The sequence below is a fragment of the Caloenas nicobarica genome, chromosome 3 (genome assembly GCF_036013445.1).
Source record: "Caloenas nicobarica isolate bCalNic1 chromosome 3, bCalNic1.hap1, whole genome shotgun sequence".
Classification (NCBI taxonomy): Eukaryota; Metazoa; Chordata; class Aves; order Columbiformes; family Columbidae; genus Caloenas; species Caloenas nicobarica.
The window spans coordinates 61775043-61787941 of NC_088247.1; the positions used below are offsets into that span (position 1 = coordinate 61775043).

The following is a 12899-nucleotide window of genomic DNA, read 5'->3' on the forward strand; positions in this document are numbered from 1 at the left end:
AGACAAGAGCCAAGTGTGCTCAGATTTTCCCAAATTGCTCTCTCCTCTCCAGGGTTGGGTCAGAAGGAGCTTCTCTGCAGCCTGAAGCTCACTGGAGTTATTCAGTGGATTTTAGTGAGCACAGAATTAGGCTGTAGCTGAATACAGATTGGGGGGTAAACAAAAGTACAAATGTTCTTCACGTCAAAAAAATGAGAATTATCCAACCCTCCAGTTATCTTCAAAGCATTTAGGAAAATCTAAGAGGAACAAAAATATTTTCATTAACTGTGTGTTGAAAATTAAGGGTAATTAAAGGAAGGAGAGTGAAAAACAAACTTAAAAAGCAAGCTGCCAGAATCCAGGGTGTTAAGTGTGTTTTAAATCTAAGATATATAAGGAAGAGGACAGCTTATAAAATCAGGAGAATGGTGAACCTGTCTTTCCAGAAATCAGAAGTCACAGGCTGGTTTAAGACAGAAGTGACCAATAGGAGATTTGCTCTCTGCACAAGGTCAGAGGCAGAAAGAGTTGTTCAAGATACAGAATGACACTAGCACAGGGCTACATATGGGCTGTATATAATCTGAGGTTAGAAATGGGAAGGTTTCTAATCACAGAAGTGCAGGTGAGTACTTCATCTTTTTCTCCTTATTTAAAGTTCTTGATCAGTATATGAAAGCTATTTGGTTTAATTTTGCTTAAAATAAGAACAGGCTTCCCAGATCTGAGACCTCCTGTAGACCATAACATACTCAAAATGTTCAGGGTTCCCCCTCAAACCACGATGTGTTTAAAAGGTTATGGCTTAGCAAAGAGCTAAGCATTCAGCTATGTTTTGCAGTGTATACCCAAGCTTTTTGACCAGGAAATGAAGTTGTTGCCTCCTGCCTCCTAACTTTATTAACCCAACATTTCATGGATACTGATATTCACATTAAGAGAAGAATGGGTATTTGCTTGAGTTCATTAAATGAATCTGTGAACCATAAACAAGACCAAATTTCTACAACCATCAGTTAAAACAGTTTTAATTAAGCCACCACATTCGAAAGGAGGGCCACGTACATTAGTATCACTTGAGAGTAGTTAATGACTATTTGCAATAGCTTTCTCCTGAACATCTTAATTGTGTAACATGCTGGTTATGCTTCTACCCCCTCAGTATATTCAGAGCAAAGTTCATTTTACATTTGTGCTTTTTTGACAAGTTATGACAATAAAAAAGAAAACACACACAAAATACTTAAGTTATGCTAAACAGTATTATCATATCATCCTCTCTCTTATTAGAGGGAGTGTTTATTCTCTTAAGTATTTTCTCCTCAGCTTTAGCTGTGCAAGGATTTTCAAGACTTGGGATTCTTTGCTGGTTTTGGAATTCACTAAAAAGTAGGTAATATCATTACTTATGATACAGAGAAGACTACACCATATTCCCCACCAGCCAATACTGTACAGAAAAAGAAAAAAAAAAAAGACACATTTGTCACAGGATTCTCTTCTTCAGCAAGAATCATAAATACAGTTAATTGTATGCGCCATGATTAAGCTTGAGTTCTGAAGCCTGCAGTTGTTCACATTCTGTGAATGCCTGGAAGGGACCTTCAGAAGTCACCTGGCCTTTCCAAAACAGAATCACATGCAATATACAGATTTACCGACTTTAAAAAGGTGTTACAAAACAGAAAGCTATACAATATATAATACAAGAAATATTGGGCATTGAAAAAAGCTTAGTTCTAAATGAGTTTAGCTTTACAGTATGCTGGTTAATGCTTTTTAAGTTCTACTTTGTACATACACATGAGTATATATACCCACACCCCCTCCCCTAAGTACCAGGTTCACAACAGTAAGAAATAAGCCCCCAGCTGCTCATTACACACAGTAACGTGCAGCATTCGCTTTCCACCCTACCTGTACCCCCCTCAGAAATCTAACTCTGCTAGAGCTAATTCCCCCATAGCTGGAAGAAGAGCTCCACAAATGAGCCTCTTCCTTCTTCCCCAGACAAAGAAAGCTCTGACAAAGATTATAGACCATAATTAAATCTGCTGTAAGCTGCTTCAGGTCTATGACCAATACAGACATGGCTCTGCCTCGCTGGAATACTTATTTGGAATTGCTGGCTCCAGAAACACAAGTTAGGAGCCAGCCAGATTATACCCTGAGACAGGTGTCTATATGAAGTTTGCATATGTAAATTCCTCACAGAACTGCTTTTCTATTTTTACCTGTTATCCCTAGTGAATCACAAAGCAGTCCCAAGTTCACTAAACGCTGCAGTACCTACAGTGTGCTTTAGAAACTTTTGGAGGCTTTCAACATCTTATGCTAAAACTTCCCTCCAAAGCACAGCTGATAACACTGCAGTTTTAAAAAGGCAGACATAAAAACCAGTATATTTCTGCTCAAAGGTATTTTCTAAACCAGCATTTCTCAAATACCGTGTAAAAGCGTATGTAGTTTAACAACTGAGGGCTTATTGATTCTCTCTGTGACAATGTATATTAAATTATATGTGGCTCCATCACAAGTCCTGCCATGGCCACAACACCACCAGTAAGTGTTACTTTAGCCACTGCTATACATACCAGCTCCATGCTTTAGAGGAGATCTCTGTCCAACAGCACCAATTGGTGGAAAATTAATTTTATTTTCTCCTTAATTCAAATTGCTAATAGTCAACAATAGTCCAGTAAGAGGAATGAGAAGAGATTCTTGGGCAGCAGGTGACCATAGAAGTCTCAGGGAAGTTCTTTCCTTGGGACTGACTTTGGAAAGAAAAACACATTATTTGGAAGGCTGTTTTGGTGGGTTTTTTTGTTTGGCTGGGGTTTTTTGTGTGGGTTTTGTTGTTGTTTTGGGGTTTTGTTTTTTGGGTTTTTTTGTTTGTTTGGTTTGGGGGTTTTTGGGGGGGGGATGTTTGTTTTTTTCTAGTTCAATTTAAGGCAATTTTGTCAGAGGTGAAAACAATAACTTGTAGGTCCCTCTAATGGCTTGTTTAAAATCTCTCCTCTCCCTTTCTACACTTGAAACACTACATCTTTATTCATAAGCATGTTTGAATACAATAAGGATGACTCAATTAGTTGGGAGTGGAAGGAGCAAGTAAACCACCAAAACAAAATCAACCTAAGAATACATAAATAAAACGTTAGGTAAAAGCTATTTGCTCAAAGATGCCAATGTTTTTACTAATTTATTGGCAGGGCTAGTAAGATATACTCTGGAGAAACAAGGTGGGTTTTTTCAGTCTCCTATAATTGCAGCAAATTTACATCAGAGGTGCTCCTCTTGTTTTGACAGTTGGTTGCACTTGGATTTAATCTTTCAATTTAAGTACGGTGCTCTCTCTGGGGAGGAGTAATAACAGCTAGGCTTGATATTTCCCAGGACTTCATCTTCCCAGTTGGGGAGGCAGCAGAAGAAGAAAGCACACCCTATAACAACAACAGTGCTGGCCCAACCGAAGCCATAGGCCCAGCTGAACATGTTATCTCCTGTCAGTGGAATTTCTTCTGTGAATTTCACCGGGTAGATGACCAAGCCTATGATCTGGAATGCAGCTAGAGGGAAGAAAAAAAAAAAGCAAGAAAAGCAGGAGTAAGTGACAATGAATGATATTACATTTCCCACAAAAAAAAAAAAAGGTACTTAGAGTTAACTGCATATCCTTTTAAGATATGCAAGGACTAGTTCCAGTCCCACAGTCAAATCTGCATTCTTGCAGAGGTACATGACTGCTGGCCAAGGCAGATCCCCACATCAGTCTGGCTGCAGCAGCTGTGGCTCACGCTGCCCAGTTGCTGAAGCAGCCACCTGCATGCTGTGACCAGCCCTGTCCCACAGCCAGGTACCTCCTGCTGGTACCACAGCCTCGGCGCTTCTCCTCCCCTTGGCAAGGTGGGAAGCACCCAGGGCTCTTGGCTCCTATGTCTTAGCATGTGACATGCAGGGTCAAAGGTGCTCGTTGCCCTTGTACCCTGCTTTTGGGAAAGTGCTAGCTGACAAAGGCCGCTGGAGCTTCCCTAATCATTATCCTCCCAGAACATCAATCAACCTTCCTTTGTTTCCCATGAGAATGAGTCATAAACCAGACAAAGGCAGCTTATTTCATAAGGGAGGCTCCACCTAGCATGTTTTTCTGTTGATGCCTGTTTTACATCTAAAATAACCTTGTCTTTGTGCCCAGCCTTACCAACGACAAAGAGCAAGCCTCCAATTCCTCGCACAAAGTTGAAGCGGAGTATCTCGATCGAGAACGCGATGACCGCGAGGGCAAAACAGATGACCAGGATCACAAAGCCAACGAGGTACGTGGCAGCTGCTGCTCTCCCCCATCCTTGAAGAGAAAACAAGAAAGATGTTACACACAGCAGTGCACTGAACTGTAGGTCATTGCAGGTCTTTGGTTTCCTTTAATCATTTTTTGTTGAAATCCTTTACTGTAAGCAGCATGCCCTACATCAAAGCAGTACTGGATGCCTCCAAAGCGCAGAGCTGCAGAGCAGAGAGGCACCATCGTCAGTGAAGCAGCACGGGACTCCCTGCCCGCTAACTTGTCCTGCTGAAAAGAGGGATATAGTGCTGCACGGTAACAGAGATAACACCTCCAAACTCAGTATCCGTAAGAGACCCCCAGACATCTGAGCAGATAGAGCACACAACTGCTGAGAATGTACTTTATCATTGCCATTCCTGTTCAATATGCAAGTTTACAAAGCCACTTCCGTGCATGGGGAAGTATGAGAGCAGACAAGAGGGTACCACTGCAGGAGATAACTGCTGGGAAACAACAGTGCTGTCAGCATACAGCTTCTTGCCCATTTGTTTATGACAAGCACAATGCATGTGGAGCAAAATTAGCAGGACCAAAATGGGCAACAAAGATAAGAAAACCTTCTGGAAAAACAGCCATCAACTCCTCTTTCACAGTAACACAGCCTTGTGAAAGGCCCTCATTATGGCCAGACCCTGTCCTCTTTAGAAACCAAGCGGGGAGCCCAATGCAAACAACAACAAGCAAAGGTGTTGCTGCCCTGGAGGCAGGATACCTGCCCACATGGGCTAAACCATACCAGCTAGTGCTTTGTTTTCCACTCAGCTGTCATCACAGCTCGCTTTGCACACCTGCAGAATGTGGCTTTCTACTTTCACACATTCAGATAGAGGTAGGGCCAGATCCAGAGCTCCCCCTAACGTAAGAATAAAAAGAGCGGTGAGACCTAGGTTGGAGCATTTTCAAAAAAAATTTTAAAAAATGAAATCTTTCAGAGCTGTCTGTTCCAACATGGCTGAAGCGACTCCGGAGACACTCTGCTTTCAATGTAGCCTCCAATATTTCTGTGCAAAAACCAAGTGGAAAAAGATGGTGAGACAGAGAACCTTTTCCTAAAGAGTTAAAATCCTCCACCTTAGCTCACGTACTCTACTAGTTGCATAAATGGGGAAAAACTAGTAATTTGAGACAGTTTTACTGCGTTCTCTATCTCAGACACATTTACTACGTACATCAATTTACTGTCTGAAAGCAAAGCATTGTTTTACAGCTATTTTCACTAGATCAGTCTGAACAGGTTTCTTTCTCCCCTATTCCAACAGAAAAAGTGAAATACAGCAGCAGTCCATCAGATAGATCTCAGCCCAAAACTCACAACCACCACCACTGCCACCTGAAGACAGTCATGTTGGCATAGAAAGAGTAAGTAAAAGGGTTTTCTTTCCTCTCTCCTTTCTTGGAGCTACTCAGGACAGCAAAAACTTTTCAAACTAGTTCTTCAGCCAGTTGTGCATGTTCCATACCTCTTCACTAAGAGAGTGCTGCGGGGTGAGGAGGAAGGGAGGGAGGACACCTGATGAGTATCTGGAGATTAAAGCTACGTCAGTGGTCTGATAAAATCTTTTCATACAAAATATTCTCTGACGTACCTAACACAGGTACTGGGTATTGTCTCCATGACAGGTTTTGTTTAGGGATAAATAGTATTAAGGGGTATTTAACCATTACACACAGCCAACCCAGGAAAAGTAATTTAGACTAAATGACCTAGGAATGCTATTTATCGATATTTGCCCTATTCAGGAAAAAAAAAAAAAAGGCACAACAAGAAGCAGGAACACTTAGTTATCAAAGCACATTCCCTTTGAGATGCATTACATATGCTGGCACAGTGTGGGAAGCAGTCTTGCATCCGTCTGATAAAATTTAGGTTGCAAACTCAAATGCATGTGCAAGCCATACGCCTTGAGGTTTGGTGCAACACAAACGTGACTGGAGGAGATAAGAGCCAGAAAGCCCCCAGTGCACTCTCTGCTATTTCCATATCCCCCGTGTTTAATTTACAAGTGCAACAAGCTTTTGGACACAGGTCAGCCCCAGCTTCACTCACAGTGATTTATTTACTCATCTCTGGAGATATGTAAATAACAAGACATATAGCTGTAGGAGATTTCTTGTCAGGAAGATTAATTATCAAGCTTTGTTTCAGGTGTTCATAAACAGGGCAGTAGTAGGTACCTCCATTATGATATTCAGTGGGTTTTGTGCTCATGTATGACAGAGCTTGGTGCTGGTGACTCCATACCTTCCTCTCCTTGATTACCTTCTCCAGCAGCAGTTTTATCAGCAGGTTGATGCTGATAACACTGGGTCACAGGTGCCTGGCATGGTGTTGGATGGGTTTACTCTGGGCTGGACTAGGCAGTAGCCATCGAGCAGCCAGCCTGCCACATGAGCACTGGTGGGAGCCATGGGAAGAACAGCAAAAACCTCTGGACTTGTACATATACACAGTGTAAGAGAAACCTCAAAAAATTAACTGGAAGTGTTTTAAGCAGTGACTGATAGAAGAGGTTGGGGTGGGAGGCTGCACCCTTACCGGGCGCAGGCTGCAGCCCTGGAATGCTCTTTTCCCTGCCAAACTGCAGCTACCCCTCCAATGGGGAGAGGTGTCAGTGGAGGGGCTGCTGCAGGGTACTGACTGAAACTGAGGCTTCTCCATGCAGGGTCCCCCGCATCCTGTACCTATTAAGTCGGGCTTTCTGGGTTCCTTCTCCCCGCAGAGGCTCTGGAGAGCTGAGCGAGCCCCCGCAGACACCCAGCTCTGCTGCCTCCATCTGCAAGATCCTTCACCCACAGCTCCCAGCTGCTGAGAGGGGAGATGTGCGGGTTTACACACTCACTGTTTGCTGCCTGAAGAGCCTGAGAGACCTGCTCACACGCAGAGAAAGACAGATCAGCCCCAGCGTCTAGCTGGTTTGTGCTCAAAAGTAATCAGAAGACATTTAGCTGGAGTTTAAGTTTTCCATAAAATCAGAAAATTCTTAGGTCTCTTCATTTGGCAGAGACAGTATTTCTTACTCAGAATAGGCATAAATATGATGTCTGTTTATGAAATCAAACAACACCACCACAGTAATTTGAAGCTGCATAAATAGAAGAGCAGAAGAATAGGAGAGCAGAAAAGCAGAATGGTCAGAGGTATTAGCATTGCCCAGGTCAGCTTTACCTCAAAGAAGAGTCAAGTGTTTTGCATCTAATCAGCAGAAAAGTATTTATCAATTAGATGGTGTTGAAAGAACATTAAAAAAAAGTTTGGGGGACCGAAGGTCTATAATTATTAGGGAAGATTAAGAGTTTTATTACACAGCTTCATTAATGACGACTATGGAAAGGAACTAAACTGAAAATGTTATTGTGCAAATAACTAGGAGGGGTCAGGATTATTTAGTGATGAGCGCCAGTAATATGATGAAATTAAAAAGGGAAAAAAAAAAAAGGCAACAGAGCCTTAATGTTAGGTATATTTCCTGATTTTATTCACCCATGCCTCAGCCTCACCAGGGAGGAGATGGAAGCTCTATAGGGAAATCTAGATTTCTCTTTAGAAATGAATAAAAGGACTGAGAATATAGTCTAGCAGAAGACGAACTGCTACAGGATTTGAAGTAAAAAGCCTGTCTCATCTTTGTTCACTTACAAAAGCAGAAGCTAGTTTGTTATCTTGTGAGTAACTGGAATCTTAGGGTAGAAGTTTTTACCATGACATGCAAGGATGAAGCAGGTTTATACACTGCAGTTATAATATTTTTCTGTATATAAATGTCTGTAGCAATTCTTGTTTGGACTTGAGACCCCATTACATAGCATGCCCAAAAATACCTGCTTTTGTTGATGAAACAAGGAAGTAGTGGACTGCGAGCAAGAGAGCACTGTCAGTAATATTTTCTTGCTCACATAATGTGCAAACTTCCAAGGTAGCATGACTGGTGAACAGAAGGTACGTGCATACCCACCACGAGCACAGGGCAGCCCAGAATCTAAGTTTTGCTGGGAGGGCTGGTTGGGAATCACAGCTCTGTTTGGGCTTTAGGGGTGCATACAAAGCAATTGCTATACTATCAAACTATTAAATAAAAGCCCACTAGTACAAACTTGGCTTCTACCACTCGGCTCTGCTGGGAGTTCAGGAGAGGTACAATCCTATAGATTTCCAATTTTTAACACCTCCAGGTTGCTAGCAGTGGAAGTTCACCTGCCTGGGGGCCAGCAAAACCCACTGGCAGGGGTGTCAGCCTCACCTGCCTGCTGGGATCTTTCACTGAGGAGTTTCAGTGAGTGCTGGCTGGGTGTAGACAGGGACACCAACTCCTACACCTCTTCCATTAGCATTTTCCACATGCCTGCACTCGGCTGACACTATAAACTAAGTTAGTTTGTCTCTAATACATCCTGGCTTCATAAATCAGAAGCATGCCTGAAAAGAGGCATACTAAAAAGATAAGCATACCTGTAACATTCCTCCTTTATTTACCTGGCCCCTCTGTGGAGTCGACACATGCACTCAGCTTCACCAATAGTCTGTGGTATCAAAGTCCATGCCTCTAGGGACACAGGTACAGTGGCATGGCCACAGTGAAACATGATTCATAAAGGCTGCATTCCTACTTCTAGGTTCCACCTTTTTTTCTTTCCCCCCGCCCTTCTTTTCCACCCCACCCCCCTCCAGCACTTGCTAGGGATCCAGATGAATGCTTTGCTTTCTCTAGGTTGGTTGTGTACTTAATGCTTACCAACTGGCTGCTAGGAATCTAAGAAAGAGTTAACCTCCATGGGATCACCTTTACGGCACACATACATGCCTATCTTTTACAGTGGTAATTCAAAGCAAAGTTGCTGGGAGCAGCCCTTCAGAACCAGGAGGACAGAGCCACCCCCAAAACACTGCTCCTAAGCTTACAGCCTTATCACTATAAAGACAATCACCCTCTCCAAGTAACCACATCGCAAACAATCCTTGTCATATCTGATGACTTACTGATGTTTTAAACACACAGCCAACAATTTAATCCTGCAATGGTCCAGACTAAGTCATCTTGAGTCATATTACAGTGCAGCAGCTCTACACTGCAACATTTTGATAATACACAGACACTGCCAGCCAGGTATTTCCCAGATACAAACCAGTATAGAGGTCTAAACAAGTCCTTCCCCACCTCCCTACCAAATTACATCCTACTTTTTCCCTTTCCACTTCTTCCCTCTCATGTGGCATTTGCAAATGTGTATTAAGAAGCAATGCAGTTTAGGAGACATTCCTATTTGCAAATTTTTGTTTGTCTGTTCCTGCCCCCTTTCCCCCCCCACACTTAAAATAGGTGACTCACCTGCTTTTCCACCTCCTCAGTATACATGCCACAGCTCAACTAAGAAACTGTCTAATGGAGCTTTTTATTGATGGGGATCCACACTGAATTGTCTCATCAGGAGAGGTACAGGATGGTTAATGCACAGTAGTTATTGTATGCAAAACACAAGTTTTGCATCTCAATTAATTAACTTTTATTTTCCTGCAGCAGTGCAGTAAACGCCTGCTGGGCATTTTTTCCTTTGTAAATGCCCTCATCTATTTTGAGACTAATTGCATTAGCATAGGAAAAAGGAAGCAAAATAAATCAAACCCGAACTGTCTCTAGATGTAAATAGTATTTGAGTAGACAGTGGCACTGATGTCATGAAAATCAGAGGCGAAGACAAGCTGATCTAAATAAGACAAGGATTTAAATAAATTTTGGATTAAATAAGCCAAGGCTTAAATAAGTGAAGTCAAGGCTACTATTCTGCTTTGACAGCTTGTTAACTTGAAAAAAGAGCAGAAATTTGCTTTTGCCCCACAACGCTCAGGGCTGATGCAAAGCACACACCCATGAGTACTCAGGGACAGGAAAAGCAGTGTCACTAAAGAAGAAAGCAAATTTCAGCAGCTCTGCTACTGTTATTAGCACTTCTTCCCTGTGCAATGCAAATTTCAGCAACTCTGCTGCACTAGCTTTTCTTCTCTGTGTAATGGAAGAGACAGATATTCTTGTCACACTAGCCAGATTTCTTTCACCTACAGTCCAACCTGCAGTCATCACCTGGCTGAGAAGAGAAGCCAGTGCTCTTGCAATATATTCAGTATTTAGCTTAGGCAGGAGTGTTGCAATGGAAAGCTTCTGGAAGTCAGTCCACTGTGCTCAGGCAGCAAGGGATCTGCACAGGGAAGCAGTCCTGGCTCTCCCAGCTGAAATACACCCTTCCAGCTTCCCAGTCCCCAAAGCACCCTTGCCCAGAATCTTAAAGCAGGTCTGCTTATTTTTCCAGAAGTATTTTGTTCGAGGGAAAAGCAGATGTAAGCAGACTCACGTGTTCTAACAAAAAAAAAAACCAAAGAGTCCCCCAAAACCCATGAAATGGGGAGTGTGCAGTGAAAGTATTACTGGTGATGCCAGATATAAAAGCAGCTCAGCAAGTTAAAACAGAGGCACAATTATTCCCTGATTTAGGCCCCAGTGCAATAGAACAGTATAGAAATAAAACAGCATTTTTTTTTCTGTCTGCAAACCCACATCAGGCCATTTTGCACTGCAGGTCGGGAGGCATCTTCATATCCAAGTTCCCTTGGCCAAGTGGGGTTAAATTAAGGTGCTCTCTCCCTCCAGAGAGCCAAGGGAAGGCCATTTTTTTATTGCCCAGGTGTGGCTCTGCATGCTCACTATCTGACCAGCGAGGCCACCAGCACGGGGAGAGGGTGCTGGCTAGTACAGGTGAGGCTGCTGGGACCTCAGCCTGCTGATACTTGAGAAAAAGCAAGCTGAAGGGGCTTGTGGCCAGTTGGCACTCTTACTTTGGTTGTAAAATAACTCTTTTAAAAAGAAACAAACAAAAAAACAACAAAAAACCAAACCACCCTGGCTCAGTGTTGTACCAATAGAAAAGATTGCTCCAATAGAAAAGATTGCTCTGAGGCAGTCTAGACCTATATTTCGTTGCTGGTTTAAGCCCTGAAACAATGTTAGTACTGGTTCTGCAGGAGAAACCCCATCCCAGGAAGCAGCTGTGCCACAACAGCGGTGGAGCAACCATTCAGGGAGTGAGCACCCACCGCACCCACCACTTTCCAGCCACTGTCCCCGAGCGTAGCTGGTGGCAGGCACCGGGGTCCCACGGAGAGGAGGGCAGGGGGCTCCCTGCTTACCGTAGTCCATGAGGGACTCGCAGCTCCAGTTGAGGTCCTCCTCGCCCCGGGTGCAGCTCTCCCATAGCGAAGCTTGCTGCACATAGGGCTCCGACTCGGACTCCAGCCAGCCCCTGCCCGCCAAGGCGATGATGCCCATGATGATGGCCAGGCCCAGCAGCAGGGGCAGGAGCCACCTGCACCTCCAGCAGGCGAGGCCGCACACCACCATCCTGCCTGGCCGGTGGCGGGGGGGACACTCAGCGGGACCGAGCGCCGCGAGTGCGGCGGGAACACTGCGACGGGACGGGAGGCTACGGGCGTGTGGGTCCGAGCGGAGTTTTAAGGCGGCGGGGAGGAGAGAGTCCCACCCACATTCCTCTGACTAAGCCTGGCGGCGGCAGCAGCAACCGGTGGGGCTGGCGGGGAGGAGAGGAGGGGGTGCGGGGCTGGGTTCTGCTCCTCGCCCTGCCCGGCTCCCTCCCTGCCCCGCGAACCCCCAGTCCCCTCACTTGTCCTCCCCTGACCCAGCCTTGCACTTAGCCCCTGGCTGGCTGACAGCCTCCCGCCTCCGGACGCGCTTCTCTGTCGTGGCACCGGCACCGCCAAACATAATCACAGCAAAAAACTCCATGTTCTGGCTGGGTTTCACAAGCACCGGCCTCCTCCTGGGTGTGGAAGCTCATCTTTCTCCTTTCTGTTCACTAGACAGGCCAGCATTGCCCAACACTGATAATACTAATGATGTTAGCCATGTCAGGTGCCAAAAGCTTATGATAAGTGGCTTTGTAGTTGAAACAGTCAACTTCTTGCCCAGCTTTTGGACAATTTTAATGCAAGTGAGAAGAAGAAAAAGATTTTTATTTGAGGTTGGGAATGTGACATTATTAATAAGGATGCCATCACTTGTCTGGCATCAAACAAATGCATGTTTCCTAATGGCTGTCTAATGAGTGCTTTATTGCAATTGTGCTCTGGTTTCCAACCAGGCTGTGCTGGGCACAGTCCAGGAGTGGTACTCAGGACCCATAGTCCCTGATCTTTCCCCATCCCGTATCTGGAAATGCACCCCTGAGATGACCAAAATGAAAGCTTCCCCATCACATGGCATGAAGGAACACCCAACATTTTTGTTATGGGAGAAGCACTTCTCCACAATAAGGTCTACGCACATCCCATCGAGTCATCCCCAGCGTCAGCACAAACTCCCATCATATGAGCAGATGTGCCTATCACAGGACTAGGGGTGCATGCATTTTGGGCACATAACTCACATGCATTTGGTCAAGTCTTGGAGCAGCTTCAAGGCCTCACCAAAGAGATTGGTAGAGCAAACCTTTGACTTCTGAAGGGCTGAAAAAGAATAGCAGGCAGGGTGGATTACATGGGTTTCATGCAAGACAGAGGCATATGAGTTCT

At 44.4% G+C, this 12899-nt stretch overlaps 1 protein-coding gene across 1 annotated transcript; it reads right to left on the bottom strand.

Moving 5' to 3' along the window:
• Window positions 1–994: 994 nt before the first annotated feature.
• On the bottom strand, window positions 995–11845 carry LOC135987020 (p53 apoptosis effector related to PMP-22-like). Its single transcript, XM_065631649.1, has 3 exons — window positions 11502–11845; window positions 4184–4327; window positions 995–3551 (listed from the first exon to the last, which is right to left on the bottom strand). The coding sequence occupies exons 1-3, from the start codon at window positions 11710–11712 to the stop codon at window positions 3316–3318; spliced, it is 591 nt and encodes a 196-aa protein (XP_065487721.1). The 5' UTR covers window positions 11713–11845; the 3' UTR covers window positions 995–3315.
• Window positions 11846–12899: the final 1054 nt, after the last annotated feature.